Raw genomic sequence first — 21,266 nt, forward strand, 5'->3', positions numbered from 1 at the left:
ACTCAACACATGGATAAAGAGTTCATTTTAAGGATATACAAAATACTTTCAAAGCCTAACAAAAATAAATTCTAAAATTAAAATTTAAAAATGACAAGAGGAAATTAACAGGCATTTCTCTGAAAAGACCAACAGATGGCTTAATAGGCACATGAGAAAAAAATTTTCATCATCTTATCATTAAGGAGATCCAAATTATGACAATCATACAGCATTGAGGAAAGCACTTATCAAAAATAGTGGGCTCGACCTATGTTGTCTTTGATGTGGTTAAAAGGAACTCTCATCACTGGTGGTGGGAATGTTGTCTGGTCAAACTCCTATGGAAAACATTATGGAGGTTTTTCAGTAACTGAAAATTTATTTGCTATAGGACCCTCCATATATGGTGTCTATTCTCAGGACAGAAAACATTTATTCAAAAGGACATATGCACACCATTACTCATTACAGCAGTCAATACAGTAGCTTCATTTGAAACTGACCTAGCTGTTCAACAACAGGTGAGTAGCTAATGAAGGTGTGGTATGTGTATATGTACACACACATATATGCACACATATATATACACACATATATAAACATACACACATGCACATATACAATGGAACACTTCATAGTCAAAGCAATCATACAATATGCTGCATCATGATCAGAACTGGAATAAGTCATGTTATAAAAAAGTAAGCCAGAAGGTTAGATACAGTATGTTATCATATATATGCAGTACTTAGAATGACTGCATAAGAAAATGCAATGATTTAAGAGGATTAACTAGATTACTCTTGGCCACGGAGTTTAGTGAAGAGTAGGAAAGAAATAGAGTAGAAAGGGAGAAATACTGATTTGAAAACAGGAGGAATGAGGTACACTGGTGGCGTTAAAGAAGACAGAAATGCCTTCTGTACACCTATATTCATTGCAGCACTATTTACAATAGCCAGAATTTGGAAATAACACATATGCCCGACAACAGATGAGTGGCTACGGAAACTGTGGAACACAATGGAATACTATGCAGCTGTCAGGAAAAATGAAGTAATGATATTTTCCTATACATGAATGGACATGGAAACTATTATGCTGAGTGAAATAAGTCAGAGGGAGGGAGACACACAGAATAGTCTCACTCATCTATGGGTTTTAAGAAAAATAAAAGACATTATGTAATAATACACAAAGAAAATAAAAATGAAGGCTGGAAGGACTGGCCAACTATATGAAGCTCACCACAAAGAGTTTAAGTTCAGTTAGAGAAATAACTACACAGACAACTATCATGACAATGGTAGTGAGTCAGAGAAATAGAATGCCTGTCTCAAAGACAAACAGGGAGTGGGGGAGGAGAGAAATGAGAGGCATTGGTGGTGGGAATGTTGCACTAATTAATTGGGGTGTCCTGAAACCCAACTACAAGTATGTTTGTAATCATGATGCTTAAAGATAATAATTTAAATATAAAAGAAATAATAGGTCATTTTATAGCACATTTCTAAAATTAAAAAATTAAAAAAAATAAAGATGGACAGAGTTATATGTCAAAGCCATGAAATCAATAACACTGAAATCATAAGAAACAAAATTTATCAACCAAAATTAAAAAGGTGCTTGTCATGATGGCAAGCTGGGAGGAGAAGGTATGGGAAAGGACCTGAGAACATTGGTGAAGGGAAGTGTACACTGGTGGTGGATTTGATGCTGGAACTTTTTATGTCTAAAACTCAAATATAAATAAAATTTTAAATACTTGTGCTTTATTTAATATTTTAAAATATTAAAACATGGTTTTTTTGAAATGACAGCACACCCAGTAGAACTTTGTTTTGTACATGGCCAACCCGAGTTCAATTTCCAGCATCCGATATGGTTCCCCAAGCCTGCCAGGTGTAATTTCTGAGCACAAAGTCAGGAGTAACCAACCCTGAGTGTCACCAGAAGTGATCCCAAAATAAAAACAAACAACATGGTTTTTATGTAAAATTGTGCTTATATTTATGGTAGGAACTGTGTAACACACAGATCACTATAAATATATAATTATTCAGTGTTATTATCTATAATATTTACTTTGATAACCCTTTACTGTAACATAATATTGAAGATGAATGTCTTAACTGTGGCAGTATTGGGCAATACTTTGCTTATAAAAGTATATAAATCTGCCTGTAGGTGGGTTGCCTTGTGTATTTTTGAGAATTGCCATTATTTCTTCAAATATGTAATTTTTATCTCTACCTAGTAAACTATATTAAATATTAATAAAAGAGACATGTTGTCTTTGTTACCAATCATTTTTCTGAAACATCACAACAATCATAACAAGGATACTTTTATATTTTTACATTATATTTATTTCACATTTTAACTACATATAAAATCAAAATAAAGTGTTAACCAATATCCACCCTTGGTTTAATTAATAGCTAAGACTATGAAAATATCACCCTAATTTAATTATAAATTCACTATGGCCTTAAAACACATTGCATATAAAGAAGAATGAGGGGAGGAAGGCGGGCAGATATCTGGCTTTCGGTTTCCACTTTGATTCTGGAGGCCAGCTCTTGCCTGGTGTGGGGTTTGAGGAGGCCCCATGCCGCAGGCCTTCTCCCTAGCCTGGGGAATGCTGGGAGTCTTGGCATGCCCCCAGTCGTCCCCCTCTTTCTCCGCTGGACTCCAGGCCTTCCCTGCGTGCCAGCTCAGATGGCCATAAGTGGGTTCAGGTGGACTTTTAAGGGTCCTCAGGTTTCCCCCCTTCCTCCGTACTCCAGGGGGGAGGTGCATGGGGAGGAGGGTGGGTAGAGATCTGGCTTCCAGTTTCCACTTTGATTCTGGAGGCCAGCTCTTGCTAGGTATGGGGTTTGGGGAGGCCCATGTCGGAGGCCTTCTTCCTAGCCTGGGGAGTGCTGGGAGGCTTGGCAGGCCCCCAGACGCCCCCCTCTTTCTCCCCTGGACTCCAGGCCCTCCTAGGTGCTGGCCCAGATGGCCAGAAGTGGGTTCAGGTGGACTGTTAGCGGTCCTCAGGCTTCCCCACTCCCTTCGTACTCTGGGGGGAGGTACATGGGGAGGAGGGCAGGCAGATATCTTGCTTCTCGTTTCCTCTTTGATTCTGGAGGCCAGCTCTTGCCAGGTATGGGGTTTGGGGAGGCCCCATGCCGGAGGTCTTCTCCTTTGCCTGGGGAGTGCTGGGAGTCTTGGCAGGCCCCCAACTGTCCCCCTCTTTCTCCCCTAGATTCCATGCCTTCCCTGGGTGCCGGTCCAGGTGGACTCTATAGAGTTTCATCAGGCTTTCTCAATACCTCTTCCTACACTAATGGGAATGCGCTTTGGGAGGAGGGCAGGCTGTTGCAGCACTGGTTTATGTTGGGACAGTCACTGGAAATTTTTTTCCTCCATTTCCAAAACATAAGGGGGTACCCATGTGTACAATATATATTGATAGTATTATATGCATGTAGTTTATATATGCATAATATCCATCTTGTACTGTGACCTTGATACTGCCCTACAAAGCTCATTTCTAATCATTTACTGCCTCAGTCCCAACCATTATTTCCCCCCATTTACCCATGTAAGTGCAGCTCATGACATGAAGCTCACCACATAGAGTGATGAGTGCAGTTAGAGCAACAACTACACTGAAAACTATCATAACAATGTGAATGAATGAGGGAAATAGAAAGCCTGTCTTGAGTACAGGTGTGGATGGGATGGGGAGGAGGAATATCTGGTAAATTGGTGGTGGTAATCTTGCACTGGTGAAGGGGGTGTTCTTTATATGACTGTAATCATACAACTACAATCATATTTGTAATCACGGTGTTTAAATAAAGATAAAATAATGTGAAGAAAAAAAAGAAGAATGTAATCAGTGTGTTGAAGTTATTAAAAAAAATAAAAGCAACAACTTCAGTAATAAAACTTATCTTGGACAGCCAAGAAATATATTAAAATGTTTAGAATTGTTAATTTTTAACTCTGTGTTACCACTATCTTACTACATAAGGATATTACAAGAGATAGAGAAAGGATAGAGATAATTAGTTGATGAAGTATACAAATAATCTAATTATAATATATGTCACATCTAAATCACATCTCCTTGCCTAAATCCTAGTCAGTGACATTTAAAAATGTCTCTTAACTAAAACAAATGTGGTTACTATATTTAATAGCATTATTAATCTACCTTTGCAGACTGTACCTTGTGAATGAGAAGAGAAAATGTTATGTCGCCCCCTAGTGAAAACGTTAAATTTGTAATGCCAGAATTAGAGATCTAAGAAAGACACAGCCGGGGAATAATTATTTAAGGTAGTTTTTTTAAGTACCTTGAATAATTAATTCACAGCTTTCCTAAAAAAATTCACAGCTTTCCTAAAGAACCAGTTTCCTTGGTGTTCAGAGTATATTTATATGACTTATATTTAGAAAAGTCAAAATAATTGCTGACATATGAAGCTTTCCACAGGATTTTATTCGTTTTAGTACTAGAATATTCAGGATCTCAATTTATAATAGTTAAAGAGGAGATTTATAAATCATGGATAGAGATAAGAATGAAAATTGTGCTGAAACTAGAGGGATAGTACAATAGATAGGGCATTTATCTTGCACATAAACAACCAGGCTTCAATCCAGCACCACATATAGTTCTCCGAGTCAGCTAAGAAATCATCACTGAGTTCAAAGCCAGGAATAACATTAGGTACTGAAAGATAAGGCTCACCACTTCTCTCTCTCCCTCTCTCTCTCTCTCTCTCTCTCTCTCTCTCTCTCTCTCACACACACACACACACACACACATCACCACACAACACCACACCACTCAAAAAATGAATGAAAGAAAATTAGACATTCTACTGGCAAATTGAGAAAAAAAATTAATATTAAGTGTCTAAATTATATAAAAGTATGTGCATTAGATTGAATTAATGGGTAGATTGAATGTATGGAATGGTATTCTAAAATAATATGAGTTTCAGTATAAATATTGTCTATAAATACCAGTATGATGTAGCATAAATGGCAAAAGATATCATATAGTCTCATTTAATGTATAGAATTGTTTTGGTGTTATAATTACCTACACTTAACTTGATATGAATAATATTCAAAAAGATGTATTTAATAAACCCCATAAAGCTAGTTACTAGTTATAGAATTTCTGATGATCTGTTAAGTCTTTTTTTTAATTCTAATGTAATACATTTTTGGATATTTCATTTGACATATCCAAGAACACACAATACTTAATAACATGTTCATGATCCCTGATTATGATGCACTTATGATTGTATTATGATGCCTTATGACTGCACTAGTCAAAGAGATGTAAGCTTGAATATCATTGAATGATTTGGTGTCATAAAAATTATTATATAATTATTTTATTGGGCCCAGAGAGATAGCACAGCGGCGTTTGCCTTGCAAGCAGCCGATCCAGGACCAAAGGTGGTTGGTTCGAATCCTGGTGTCCCATATGATCCCCCATGCCTGCCAGGAGCTATTTCTGAGTAGACAGCCAGGAGTAACCCCTGAGCAACACCAGGTGTGGCCCAAAAACCAAAAACCAAAAAAAAAATATTTATTTTATTAATTTATTCTAAAAGTTTATTTAAGAAAAGAGTTGATGCGTGCCTGTTCTAATTTTAGCCATTCTAAATAACATGTACTGATTCAAAGATTTGTCTAGAGTTTGAATTTAGAGCCATTCAACTATGACGTCTTTATGGTTTTTAGTTTTCTTTTAACATTTTTGTTATATTATTTTGACCACTTTATACAATAAAAGTATGAAAATTGTTAAATAATAATTAACCAGTAGCAAGAATACAATGTTATAATGAAATTAGTCATTCTCTTCCCAACCATTTCAATAAGAGAAGCAATTTGAAAATATTATATTTTGGAGAAAATATCACAAAGATATACAGTATTCCTGCTACCACTTCCTCAAAGACTAGTGGACAATCACTGTCACTTCAGGTATGTTTATTAAACAAAAATATTAATTCATATTTATCCTAACTTTATTTATAACCTTTATCAGATATCAGAAGTCATTTCACATAATCTCATAATTATATTATTACTCTCTTTGAAGCTGGTGTCTCACTTTCATCATAGTTTTTCTTGCTTTCCCAGATTCTTCTAACTTGCTTGCAGCTCCCAGTTTTAAACTTTTATAAAGTCTATCCAAACAAAAACTGCTTGTTCCACATTTAATTTTAAAATGTTCCCTATACAAGATAATGTGAAAGTTCTAAAAACTTGCTTTAATACTTTTAATCTTTAGGGGCCCAAAATAAAAGAAATTGAGCACCCACCCTTGAAATAACTATATTCTTTCTTCTAGTACTTTAGCCAAACTCAATAGGAAATCCTAAGTCCTAGAGCAGGGTCTCTAATTCAGTGTCACTGAATTTAAGGCTAAATCTAAGAAATCTCAATATTCCTCCTTCATAGCCTGCATCTCTGTAATCTTCCACTATCGACTGTTGGGTTAGTTGTTTTTATCCCAATGATAATGTGCCAAAAGGCACATGTTAACTAAACCATTCTGCTTGCCTATCCCATAATTCATAAAACTTTCCAGTTTTACTGCAGCTTTATTCACAAGAGCCAAGATCTGGAAAATACTCTAGTTTCCAAGAAGAGATGAGTGATTAGAGAAACTATGGTACATATTCACAATTTAATACTACTCAGTTATAAAAATAGAAAGATGTAATCATGCAACTCACTGCTGTTTGAGTAACTAAAAGATGTCATCTTGAAGAATAGAGACTGATACAGAATGACCTTTATCATATGTAAGATACAAAAATTTATATTAAGGGAATAACAAAAATCCAAAGGCAATAGAACTGGGAGTTTGTCTTCACAGCTCAACAGGGAAGAGTGAGAATGAAAAGGATATTTGAAACATTGGTGGAGAGAAACAGACACTGGTGTTGAGCATGGCATTGGAATAAGAATGTATGTATGAAATTATCATGAATGGTAATAATAATTACAGAACCAAAAATGAGATAAATTCAACAGCTTTGTATCTCATTTATTTGAAATATTTTCTCTGATAGCCTTATCTCATTTCTGTTTGTAGTCCTTCTCTATGATTTCATATCTAAGAATAATATAGTGCATAGAAAGTCAACTTGGAGGTGATTTGCATCTCCTAAAAATAAGGTATAATGGTTCTATTATAAAAGCTGAACTGTTTTACAATCCACCAATATTATATATAGTCTATGAGCATGAAGTGCTGACCAAAATGAAAAAGAAAAAGAAAAACTGACCATTTCACAGTCATATTTGGCCACAGAGGAAACCCAAATACTGATTCTGTTACCAAACTTTCCCATCTGTCTACCAAAATAAGCAAAATCTGTTTCTTTACCAATTACAGTTGTGTCCCCACTCCATTCTTCTTGCTTCCTAGACAAAAAGTACTAAAATAAACAAGTTTGGAACTGACTCTTCTGCACAAAATCTCCTTATGTAACCTCAATCTGATAAAACTGTTTTTCCTCCTCTGTTTAAGAGATACAACCTTTTCTCAAACTGCAAAATGTATATCGTTCCAACAAGTACCTATTTATTTAGTTTAACAAGAATTGTATTACTGGAGCAGGAGCAATGGCACAAGCAGTAGGGAATTTTGCTTTGCACATGCTAACCTAGGACAAACCACAGTTTGATCCCCTGGTGTCCCATATGATCCCCCCTCAAGCCAGGAGTGATTTCTGAGTGCCTAGCCAGGAGTAACCCCTGAGCATCATCGGTGTGGCAAAAAAAAAAAAAAAAGAGTTGTATTACTGATGATTTGAAGAGTGGAACATTTGACTTTATTCTGTGCACTTTTCATGATTTTTTAAAAGATCATGTATTCCAAATTCTACATTTTATAATACGTCACTTAAAATTTACCTTCTTGAATGGAGACATACAAATTGCTCAATATTAAATTTAAAAATACTTACATTTAAAGTGAGTCTTATCTTTAGGTAGAGTATTCAACTTCCATTCAAGTATGGAACATAAAATAGATTTACATTTTTTTGGTTTTGTTTTCTTCTTGTGTTTTCTGTTTTTGGATTTTTGTGGGGGTTTTTTGTTTGTTTTCTTTGTGTCACACCAGTCTACAATTAAGGTTTATTCTCAGTTTTACATGAAGGAGTCTGTCCTGATGGGCTAAGGAATAAGTGCTGGGGATCAAATTCTGGTCAGCTTCAATGCAGAACAAACACTATAGCCACTATAGTATTTCTTCAAGCTCCTAAACTAACTGTCTCACATAGTTATGAAACTGTCTTTCTTTTTTTAAAGGAGTTGATGTATTTGACTGAAAGATCACTGATACACCTAAAATATTTATAATACTTATTTCTTAAATAAAATTATGTGTTAAATATTGAGGAAACATTAATAAATTAATCAAATTTTAATTCCAGATAGATTAACCATTTGTACCTAATTTAAGTTCAATATAAATATTATCAAAATTTCAAAATTGACTTATTTTATTGTTAAAAGAGATGAATAACTCAAATTCATCTTTAGTATATATCCAGACAAATAGAATCATTGTCAGATGAATGTGAATTCATCAATGGATCTATAGATACTTTTAGAAAAATGAAAATTCATTCAGAAGTTAAGTGTTTAGGAAACTATGTAGGTCAAACAAAAATCTAGGAATTCCAGGGAGGATTTAATAATACAGCTTTTTTCTACTCCCCAATAATACAGCTTTTTAAATTTTGTTTATGGGCCACACATGGCTGTGATTAGGGATTACTCTTGGCTCTTCCCTCAGAGTTACACCTGGCAGGCTAAGGGGACCATATGGGATATTGGGGAATGAAACCCCGGCAGACTGCAGACAAGGAAAATGCCCTACCCACTGTGCTACAGCAATGCTGCTCCTCCCAATAAGATAGCCTTTAGAATTTAGGAAATGTCAGATTTTTCCCTTATAATCTTTCAATTGATTATCTAAGGCACATATCCAATTATTGAAAAAAATCTCTTCTTAAAGTCAACCATAAATGACTTTCTTAAAGTGAATAATAGATGCTAGCCATACCTGTAAAATACCTTTGCCCCAAAACCTAGATTAGAATTTAATAAACAACTATCCAGTATTTTGGTGAATGTGATGAGTAACCATCAAATTCAGCAGTTTATTTTTCTGAAATCAAGAAGAAAATGCTTTTTTATAATTTAAAAATGAAATTTGCATCACAAATATTAATACATCAAATGTACTTACATTTGGAAAAATACATAACTTTCTTTAAATGGTGCCAAATCATTAAAACACAATAAACAGTACAATAATAAGCAATGAACCATGTTTATTTTGACAACTAGAATTAAGTCTTAGTTAATTAACATCCCCAATTTATCTTACATGTTTCCAGAAACGTCGATATTTATTAAATATATTAAAATTTAGTAGTTTCAAAGACTTATGAATATAATTTTCTGAGAAAGAGAGAGGAAGAGAGAGAGGATGAGAAAGAGAGAGAGAGAGACACAGAGAGAAGCAGAATGCCTGTCCCAGAGACAGGTGGGGGGTAAGAGGTTGAAGGAAAATGGGGAACACTGGTGGCGGGAAAGTTGCACTGGTGAAGGGTGGTGTACATTTTTGACTCAAACCCAACTATGAACATTTCTGTAACCACAGTGTTTAAATAAAGAAATTATTATTTAAAGAGAGAAATAGATAAAAAATAGTTTCTAGTTAAAGTTTTAATAGAAAACAATAAAATTATATATCTTGCCTAATTTATTTAGCAATAATTTAGTTAATGTAAAAAGGAAGAAATGTTAGAAAGGTCAGAGGTTAAGGCACTTGCATTGCATATGGCCAACTCTACCTAACTGCCCAACACCTTTCTTTCTCCAGAAATGAATCTCTTTGAGCACGAAATTGGACTAGCCCAAGAAACACAGGAGTGTGGCACTCTTAAAATGAATGCAGTAGATACACGGAGTTGACTCATTAATGTTGGTTGTAGTACACCATGAATTATAAAGGAATTTTTTTTCCTAGGGGGCATATCAAACTCTTAATATAGCACTAATATCTCCAATAGACAATCTTAGACACCTAAGATACTTAGCGACCATGTTTTCAATAATTTAATTATATTTATAAATATTAATATTTTTACAGATTATTTTCTAAATTTGTGCAATATGATGCTTACCAACAGTTTAGATTTATGCTAATAAGTATCAAAAATATCAAAAAATAAATAAGACAATGCTACAAAAATCTGTGACTTGAGTTAGTTTATAATTTTAAGATACAAAAATATCCTATCATCTCAACTCTGCATTTCTTTGTTATGATGCTATTATAAAATACATTGCCTAAAAAATACTTGTTAAGTATTTTAAATGTATGGTAATTGTGTACAACAGAAAGTATAAATATATTTGAAATTTTATGAAACCTACTATGACCTCAAAAATTAAAAAAATAAAAAGTGTATAGAATGAAAACACAAGGTTTGTGTATCCAGTAAAAAACAGTCCATTCTGTAGAGAGGAGATGCTAAATTCAAAATCATAATTGACCAGTAGGTAATGGAAAAAGTATAACATTACCACCAGCCAAAACATCATAGGTAGTAGCAAACCATAAAATAGAAGATTGTTAGAATGGTGTTCAAATCCATGTATTTTAAAACATGCTATACAATAAACAAAATATTTCTTTAGTCCAAATTTTTCCAAAACGCAACAGAAAAACATTGGAGGTAAAATACAAGGTTCTCAGTTGACTTTATTTTCAATTAATATGCAATATTATAAACCAAATATTTATAAACTAAAAATTTATAAAATGTTGATGTAGAAATAAGAACATCAAATATGGCACTATTTGAATTCCAATTATAAAAATTAATTCAATAATTGTATTACACAACAAAGGTGCATTTAAATCAGCCTGACAACATTTAGCCTAACAACAAAACTTTCCTTATTTTTTTTGATATGGGCATAATGCCAATATCTCAAACACTATTCCTTCCTTCCTTCCTTCCCTCCTTCCTTCCTTCCTTCCTTCCTTCCTTCCTTCCTTCCTTCCTTCCTTCCTTCCTTCCTTCCTTCCTTCCTTCCTTCCTTCCTTCCTTCCTTCCTTCCTTCCTTCCTTTTCTTTCTTCTTTCTTTTTTTTTTTACTCACACCCAATGATGCTCCTGGCGACAGGCTCAGAAATTCCTCCTGGCTTGGGGGACCATATGAAACACCTGGAGACCAAACTTGGGTCTGACCTAGGCTAGCACACTCAAGGCCTTACCACTTGTGTCACCACTCCAGCCCCACTATTCTTTTCTTACTTCACAAATGAGGTTCAAAAATTATATAAAGTTCTGAAATAAATTACTATTCTGAATAAATAAAGTTCTATGTACTTTACATGTTATAAAGTAGGGGTAGTATAAAAAATATAGCAATGAAACTATGACATTTAATTCAGTGAAATGAAGTTCAGGATAGTCTTAAGAGTAAAAGTAAAATACTTTTTGGGGTTTTTTTGTGGGGAGAGGGCACACCCAGTGACGTTCAGGGGTTACTTTTGGCTATGAGCTCAGAAATTGTTCCTGGCTTGGGAGACCATATGGAACGCTAAAGATTCTAACCATGGTTGTCCTAGGTTGGCTTGTGCAAGGCAAACATCCTACTGCTTGTGCCACCATTCTGGCCTAGAAAGTAAAATACTTTTAAAGAAATCTGGAAAAGTATATAAGTAGAGAATTGCACATACTTTTTAAATTCAATATTTAGCAAAAGTTACATAATTCTACTTTTAAGATACAAAGCCCTGACAAACTACTAGAATGTAGTGAATAATATGTGAATGTGTTTATAAAGTTCTAATATTTTTATATAGTAAGGAATAATGCAATTCTACCTTAAGCCCTTAGATCTCTTAAGGAAATTAATTTAACAATATGTTTTCTTAGCACCAATATAACCACTTGTTTCTTTGGTTTTATGTGATACTAAATATGGCAAATATAAGATTTCCAGTAGTGGAAAAAACTTTTAAAATACAATCCATAGGATATATAAAATATGTGTGGAAATTATATTGATATAATTGTTATATTAGACAATTATAAGTGGAACAAAATGCCAAATAATATATTTTGATTGTATGAGTTCCTATATACTCAGGAAAAATTCTCTTTTCATTTGTTTTGAAATTAATACACACAGAAACATCCTAGTGACAAGAAACCTGCAATATGTCAATATATATATTTGATTCAATATATTCAAAATGAATTGTGCATTCCTGAATACACTTCAAACTTAATGATTGATACATAAAGCTTATCACAGAGGTGAATAGAATATTTTCCATGATGAATCTTAATAAATTTGAATTAAAAAACAATACATTCATTGTAAATCTATTAATAAAAATGTTTCTCTCACCAAGTATGGTGCATTATGTATCAGAAATATGAGGAACACATAGAATAAATGCTTAGGACACAGACTGATATATGTATACTAATGACTGAGAAATTAAATAAATGTGAGTTCAAACCTGAGTTCAAATGTTCTACAAATCTCATAATATGTCATTAGTTTTAAAAGAGAGTAAAAATTGAAAAATATATAAATAACAATAGAATCAAAATTGTATCCATTAGAGTGAATATTACCGTATTAGTTTCTGTGGGTCCTATTTAAGTTATAAAAAAATATAAAAAGTCAGGAAGTCTGCATTTTAACACTGGCATAATATCAAAATTATTGGTCACTCTTTAGAACTCCATAATTAGTAAAACAGACATATCACATATAAGAATCAAAATGCTAATCAACTAACAAAACAGATTAGATATTTCCAAGTTTCCAAAGGCAAACCCCAAATTAATATTAAAATTGGTGGCAAAGTCAACTTGTTATATTATACATATTTTAGTTATTCAAATTTATTCACATTTTAAAAGTAAAGTTTTAAAAAATATAGTAAAGAAACTATGTAGATCATTTTATAACATAAATATAACTAAGTATTATGTAAATAAGTAACTTCAAACACAGTAGTAATTTAGAATAATCTATGGAAAAGAAATAAAAATACATGAGAAAATAACCTTATTTTTTGCTAAAATATACAACTTATTTGGAAAATTTGAGAGCATTAATAAAATATTTTCTGATTATTTCATGAATTAGAGCTCTGGAAATAAAGATACAATGTAATGCATAATGGGTAAAAAAGTCAAGTGGGTTGAACTTTTTTCTTTGCAAAGCACTGCAAGTGGACATTTATATATTTTCCATAGAAAATGTCAAACTGAATATATCTCAGTGCTCAGGAACAGAAGCGATATTAAATGCATATTAATTATTATTTTCATTCAAAACACAGTCCCTAGCAAAGACTGTCCATTTTGATGATCTCTTAAGCATGAGTGATAGAATTGCATTCCAGATTTCAGATTTAGTAATTAATGTCACTGAAATATGAGTTTTATTTTACTGGCACTTCTTTAATTCAAAAACTTCTAATTCTTAAACATCATTGTATAAACAGTTGTACAGCTACCATAAATTAATATAGTAAATATTTTAAAGATTTTTTTATACTTTAATGGTGCTTTTAGAAGTGTCCAGAAGATTTATTAGTTATCCAGTGATCAAAAATGACTGGATCTTCTTCAGAAAAACATGTTTCTTTTCTCTTGATGGGTTTGTCTAAAACTGTGCTTCTCTAAAACAATAAAAAAAAAATTTGAGAATTTATAAAAATACTTTTAAATTAAAACACATTGCAAATCATAAAAGTGTGATGTTTTCAAAGGTAGAACTGACAATATGTCAAAATGAAAGATAAGAAATTAGAAAAAATAGTATTAATTAAATATTACTTAAATATGTTATTTGTGCACTTGTACTATAATGTTAAAAAATAGCTTGTCTATACTTAAAAAATAGTCTCGTCTATCATCTGGTAATTGTTAGAATTTTCAGGCTGTTGTCTGTTCTTAGTTATTATTAAGTTTTAGTTTATAGTAAAGTCTAGCAGCATCATATGTATTGTAAAGAATGGAATTTGTGGGTTAAGTGTAGTTATTTAATTTTAACATCCTTTTTTAAATGAATGTAGGCCTTTAACGGCTATTCTCTTTTAGAGCAAAAATACTTTCTTCGAAAAATTATCAGACATCGGGAAAAGGATATAACTTGTACAGCAATGATTCCAGGTACATTGGATTATAAATAAAAAAATCAGTGGAACTATCTTTAACAAATAATAGAAATTTGAACTGCTTTTTAAACAGAACCTGGAAATATTTATAAGATGATGAAATTCTTAAATCTCATTTACTTATTTTAACTCAAGTAATAGTTAATTCAACTCCTTTTTATATCAATAGCTTCCAAAAATTTATCAGATTTAGATTTGTTATCTCATTTACTATCTACTGTTTATCACTCATTTGAATTCTGGAGTTATACTTGTAAATCTAGATTGAACTTATTATTTATTAGTATAAATGATAAAGAATTAATCAACTTCAAATCCAGAACAAACAAATCAGTATAACGGAAGTCCAAGCACTGTTAGAAAACCACTGTTGAATTAAGAATTCAAATCACAGAACTTAACAAGTTGAGGTTTGCCATATAAATCATTTGTATGCACTTGACTGTAAGTTTTTATTACTTAAACTATTATTGTTGCTATAAGTGGAACAATTTAAAAACAAACCAGTATACATGTTCTTCAAAATGAAAGCTTTTGATCTCCCAAAATATTAACTTTCCCACACATTTGAATTCCCTATCTAAAATCAGAGCAATTTTTTTCGCCTTTGCCTAATACTCAGTTTAGCACTAAGGAATATTAGAGTGGCATTTTCACTTACTTTTTCTTTAACAAGTATATTATCCAGAACAATAATAAAATAATAGTCACTTGTTTTATTATTCTGCTTTAGTTAAGAAGCAGAGTCCCATTAAATGAGGGGGATGTAAACAAATAACAAAATAGTATCAATGTAAGAATCAGTTACTTTTTCAGATAAAAACTTTTATTCCTTGAACACATGCATCACAGCTAGACTGATTTCAAGACAGAGAAAAGTAGACGAAAAGTACTGGATTTACATGTGAACCAATAGAGTCTCTTCTTAAACTTCTACTTTAATCATACTAGCTAAGTAACCACTTTGTGGCAAATACATCTGTCTATTCCCACCTTTCTTTTGCCTATTACCTCCATACTCTGTCTACTCTCTGCAGTACTTAGGCTAATTGAGGTTTTTCTCTACTTCCCTTCCCTTCATTTCATTTCATTTCATTTATTTTTCTTTATTGAAAGCGACACTTCTGGGAAGTCACCAATCTCGGAGAAAAGGTTCTTTCTGCCAGGAGGTTTGTTAACAGTTCTGCCAGGAGATTTTTGTAACTAAGGAGGAATTTCAAGGGAGGAAGGGGGTGGGGGAAGAGTAAGAGCTTTCACCCAGCATTATCTCCAAGCTCAGCACATCTTCTTCCACCAATCAGGAGTGTTCTCCCTACTTAAAGGCCGAGAGACAAAGCGCGGTGGTCCTCAGAGACCTCCCAGGGACTGCCAGGATTCGATTCGCTTAGCATGTTTCCCAGGCATGTGTTGCTAGATGGTGTCCCCTCCACGCCCCCCAAATGTAGTCCTCACACTCATCTCCATCGTCAGCTGAGTGAAAAAAAAAATCTGAAAGTTGGAAGCATGCGGTTCTGGACTCGGAAGCTTAGCACTTGCTACTCGTTGCTGGAGAACTTTGCTGCTGGTCCATGAGGATCGAGCAACACTCCGGCAGCCACTTGCCATCTGGCTCTTTGCCTCCACATCCCTACTCGCCTTCGATCTCCTAAGCAAAAGCGTATGATGGAGTCAACATCCCCCAGTCCCTGTTAACTCGGGTCCTCCTCTTTTCTCATATATAAAACATAATCGAATGAACACAATGTGCTTCCAGGAAGAGACATGCATGTTCTTTTGCAGCCTAAGGGAGCCTGGGCAGTTGCGAATCGCGAGCACTGGAGAAGTGTCAATCCAAGCCACAGCTCACAGCATTCCTGCGACCCTGTGCCTCCTTTTCTCACCTTACTCTATCCTGTCCACCTGGTAGATACATCAATTTAGTGTACAGCAAAATAAAAAAATAAAAAGAGCAAAATTGCATAGGCAGGTCTCTGAGTCACCTTACAGTAACCTTAATGCTCCAAAAGCGAGCGAGCGAGCGAGCGAGAGAGAGAGAGAGAGAGAGAGAGAGAGAGAGAGAGAGAGAGAGAGAGAGAGAGAGAGCATGCATTACCAGAGTTTTGTTCCCGTTCTTGCTCAGAGGCCCCCGAAAAACTCCCTTGACGTTGCGAAAGTGGCCGTTGCTGAGATGCGTGGAGCTGATGACAATGTAGTAACACTCCATGGGGCAGCCGCCGCCGCCGCCACCACCACCACCACCACCCGCACCGCAGTCCGCTCTGGCTGGCAGGCGCCCGCTGCCGCCGCCGCCGCAGCAGCCCGGAGCCCGGAGCCCCGGGTAGGGCCGGCAGGAAAGCTTGCGGGTTGGTCTGTCCGGAGCAGCCGCCGCCCCGCTGGAGACGGGCTCACTGCGCCCCGCCGCCCAGCGCGCCGGCGATGATGGGCAGCTTGGGCATCTCCGCGGTCCCCACCGCGCTCTGCGTGCGCCTCCCGGGGCTCCCGCTCCCTGCCCGGGGGCGCTGAGCTCGCGGGCCGGGCCGATCGGCCGGGTGGGGCGGGCGGGCGCGCGGAGCCGCAGTCAGTGTCCGAGCGGCGCCCGCGCTCGCAGTGGCCGCTGCCGGCGACACGCGTGGTATTATAGCGCGCGGCGCGCCCGGTCGGCTGCGCCGAGCCAATGGCAGGGAGCCGCCGGCGGAGCCTGCGAGCCGTCAAAGGCGCACATCTGTCACCCGCCCGCCCGCCCGCCTCGCCGCCGGGACTCGCAGCCCGCGGGACGCCCCCCACGCGCCGCGCCGCGCCTCGGCCACCCAGGCGCGCGGGAAGGCGGGGCGGCCCGGGACGAGGAGAAGTCAGTCGCCCAGTCCCGCAACAGGGGGTGCGGAGGGGAGAGGCAGAGCCCGAGGTTTCCTGCCTGGCAGCGAGGGGATGGGGGTGGCGGGAGCTGCAAGGAGGGGGTGCAAAGGAGAATGAATGAATCCTTCCGTGCCGTGCCCACCGCTTCCGATGGAGAGGAGCCAGGAAGGGGGCTTCCCCCAGCCAGCCAGATAGTTGTTGCCTGTTCTTTTGGGGGTTCAGCCGCTTGCATGGGATTTTGTCTTTTTTTTTTTTTTTTTTTTTTTTTTTTGCATTAGCGGCAGGGCGGTTGGAACAAGACCGGGAGATGTCAGTGTCCTCCCTCCTTCCACCCCCCTTTTCCCGGTCCCTCTACCAACCAACCCCTCCTATTTGCAGACTGCCTAGTGTTCTATGGATCCTTTGGGGGCTGATGAAGGGAAATACAACGAGGTAATAGGGGGCTCCCGTTTTATTCATTCCCCCACCTGCTTGCTCTTCAACCATTCCCTTTCCTCCTCCACCCCAAACCCCAGTTCTAGCTACATTTTTCTAGCGGACGGGGCTGCTTTGCCGCAAAGAAGCAGCTGCCAGGAGCTGGCTTTTTCTCTCGAGTTCTTTTCCCACCGGCAGGAGTGAACAATAGCGTTTGCCCTGCTAGCGAGCGGATAGCGAAATCTCCTTGCAAAGGAACAAATGGGAGGAAAGTGGGGAAGGGATTTGCAGTGTTCCCCCCAAAGCTCAGCATTTGGATGGGTGTTTAGGGGGCCAGGGCAGCCTGCGGCTTTCCCACCCTTCTCTTTCTCTCCTGCAGTTGATTGTCTGAATTTCACTCTCAGGGGTGGTGGGTGAGAGTAACCCATCAGGTATAAACAGGAGTCATTAGTGCGCACTTTAGAAAGATCGATTCCTGGCCGTGGGAGGCTGGGAGATGGTGTCTTCAATGGGTTTGCTTGAAGGCTTTATTTTCATCTTGCCTAGAATGGCTTAATTGGCTAAGGCAGATTCCAGACATTCTGATGCTTCTGTGTCAGACCATACCGCACTGTGGTGTGAACTGTGTTTATCTTATTTTACCCGAAGGTCAAGATTTCAAACCTTCCTGGGAATTGTCAATAGAGGATTTTATATAGCAAGGAGTGCAAACAACAGTATGATATTTAAATGAATCTGCCAGCTTGGTTTCACCCATTGGAAGAGAAAGAGGAGTATGTGTAAGGAAAAAAAAATGTCATGTGAGTAAATTACAGGGGTTGAATAGCTAGGGGATGGAGAGTTCCTTCCTTGCCTCTAAGGGAAAATCACCGTGTGCCAGGCTTCAATTTAAATAAAGAAGAAAAAAGTTGGTGTGGATTTATCAAAGCTCATTATGAAATGTCAGAGTTATTTAGAGGTACTTGGCAAAATTTCTCAGATATCCACTTGGGGGAGTCTGGAAGTCTTAGAAGAAAGAACAATTTGCAAAACTTCTATATTCTATGAAACAGATCTAATACTCTGATAGAATTTAGTACGGACACATTCCTATAAGAAAAAATACATTTAGCACTCAAGCTAAATATTGCATAGAATAAAATTTATATATGTTTCACATAGAAGTTACTTTTATTTCCATTTAGAGGAAGTGGCTATTCTTCAGATATATCACTTTGGAAGAGCTTGTGACCTCTATGAGTTGCATTGTGTCCTTTAAAAATGGGTCAGCCTGCTGTTATTAGACTAGACAGAAAATCTTTACTATTACTGAAAAAAAGGAAGGAATAATACAAGAAAACGGAAAGAGTCCTATGCACAAAAGAATAAGAAATGTAATGGTCTTATTTTATATATGTGCAAATCAATGTTCAAAATTTAATTATGGGAAGTTATAATTTTTATCAAACTTTTCTAGATAAAGTATAAAGATTTTCATTTACAGATTAAAGCTCAAAGTCCAATCAGAAAACAATAAGCACAGCTTTTTAAAAAAAATGGTCTCTGTTACATACTGATATAAGTAAGTTTTGAAAAAATATATGCATGCATATATATTATAGAGGTATCAAATATAAAATACACTTGCTTCTGATGTATGAAAGTTTCTGGTGTTTAAAATAGTGTAAATAGTGTAAATTTGGGCAAGAATTTTATCCTCATTGTTTCTTTTCTCAAGAAGTAATCTATCTCAAAATGACCTAGCACATCAGAAAGAATCTATATTTAACCTTGAACTTGTACAAGTTTCAGGAAAGATTAGTTTCTTTTATCCTTATCTGTATTGAGTAGCCACTTCTAAAATGACCATACAAATTAAACTATTAATCAGATGGCATGAAACTCATTGTGATTCTCAATGAGCTTGTTGCCCAGTAGCTTTTCATCATGTTAGCCTAAATGCTCAGAATTGCAGACCACAAAATATACAATCTACTTTCTAACTTAAATGAGCTTCTACACATAAGGTATATTTTGAGAATTCTATTATGTTAGTTGTATGGAATTGTCAAAAACAAAATCACAGGAATTTTTAAGTTAAATTTTGATAGATGTTCAGAGGCAACTCAGTGAGAAATTAGGGTTTCCCCATCATCTCAAAGAAACATAACCTTGGGAGCAATAAATTAAAATAAAAATGTAGTGATAAAAAGTATAATTATTTTTCAACTTGTTGCTCTCATGTAATTTTTCTATCACCATGAAAAGAAAGTAAGTAGATAAATTAGTGTCATTAAATTTTATTGTGTTGTAATTTTGCTATTCATAATTTAGTCCTATTATTTAGACCATTTCTGATTTTGGTCATTAGTAATTGTTTTGAGATGAGTTGTTTCTGTGGAATGATGCTATTCCATTTATTAAAAGTAATCTTTCCACAATTAACTATATCATGCATTAGATTAAATATTGGCTACAGAAAATATGTAGTTTCAATATTAAAAAGAAAATAATTTAAAATACAGAATAATCTTAAATAACTTTGAGTTAATTGGTATCTATCTAGCTAAACAACTAATTAGTTAACTATAAAACTTTAAGGCAGGGACCAGAGTGATAGTACAGAGGTAGGATATTTGTTCAATGCAGCTGACCCAGGAGGACAGGTTCAAATCCTGGCATCCCAAGCCTGCCAGGAACAGTTTCTGAGAGCAGAGCCAGGAGTAATCTCTGAGTGCCACCTGGTATTGCCCCCGCCAAAAAATAACAAAAGAACAACAACAACAAAACTCTAAGGCAAACAATGTAGCTCAGCAGTAGAACTAGTGTCTCAAATATGAGAACCTAAATTTGATCACATGCACAAAAAAGAAACATTCTACAAATTACATTAAAAAAATTGGGGGAGTGGGGTTGAGGACACCTGATTGTTAGGGTTACTCCTTGCTCTCTGCTGAGAAATCACTTTGGCAGACTCAGGGAACCCTAAGGGATGCCGAGGATAAAATGCTGGTAGGCCACATACAAGGCAAATGCCCTGCCCTCTGTGCTGTCATTCCAGTCCCGAAAATTAAAATACTGAAGTTGGCAATTTCTTTTTCATCTCTACCACCACATTTTTTTGACATTATCAAATGTCAGCTGCTCCTTCAATGTTGCTTTCTACAATCCTATTAATGAAATACCACCTCATCTATTTGTGCTAATTTATCTCTCTCCCTGTTTTTGATTTGCATTTTTTTTTTGACCCACAAAGGGATACTAGGTTTCTGATAGACAACTGAGTACTGGTGCCTGACTTGCTTCTGACTTACACAAGTTTTCAAAACAACACTGTTCCCTGGAAATATAAAAAGAACATTTTGTCTCATTTCACAAACTAGAAGTAGGACCCTGAATCCTGAATCCTTAACCTGATTCACTGTTATACCAGATGAATATACTCTGAGTTTTTCCACTACATCTTGTGAGAGGATACTGTATGTTGTTTTCTCTCTGTGCTGAACTTTTGTGCTTCATATCATAAAAATATGAACATGTTTATACTGTTTGAGAAACTCCTCATTACTAAAGTGAATGGTTTCAAGTTTGATGTACTTTTAAGGTTTCAGCAAATCAGCCTTTATCTTTTGTACTCTAAGTTGCAATTAGGTTCTTTTATTCATATTCTTTTTGTATATGTTGAAAGTTGTAATCGCATTGGTTCTGGTTTTCATTGCTGTTTTTTTTATCATTTTTGTTTGTCTTGGGGGCCATGCCCAGCTGCCTAAACTGCTGGCTCTGTACTC

At 36.0% G+C, this 21,266-nt stretch overlaps 1 protein-coding gene across 1 annotated transcript in view; it reads right to left on the minus strand.

Moving 5' to 3' along the window:
- Positions 1-16,630, minus strand: part of ZNF804A (zinc finger protein 804A) — a 245,375-nt gene extending 228,745 nt beyond the window's left edge. The window contains exon 1 of the mRNA XM_049773541.1: positions 16,346-16,630. Coding sequence (XP_049629498.1) covers positions 16,346-16,456 — 111 coding nt within the window. The 5' untranslated portion in view covers positions 16,457-16,630. The remainder of the gene's footprint in view (positions 1-16,345) is intronic.
- Positions 16,631-21,266: the final 4,636 nt, after the last annotated feature.

Source organism: Suncus etruscus, chromosome 5, assembly GCF_024139225.1.
Source record: "Suncus etruscus isolate mSunEtr1 chromosome 5, mSunEtr1.pri.cur, whole genome shotgun sequence".
Lineage (NCBI taxonomy): Eukaryota > Metazoa > Chordata > Mammalia > Eulipotyphla > Soricidae > Suncus > Suncus etruscus.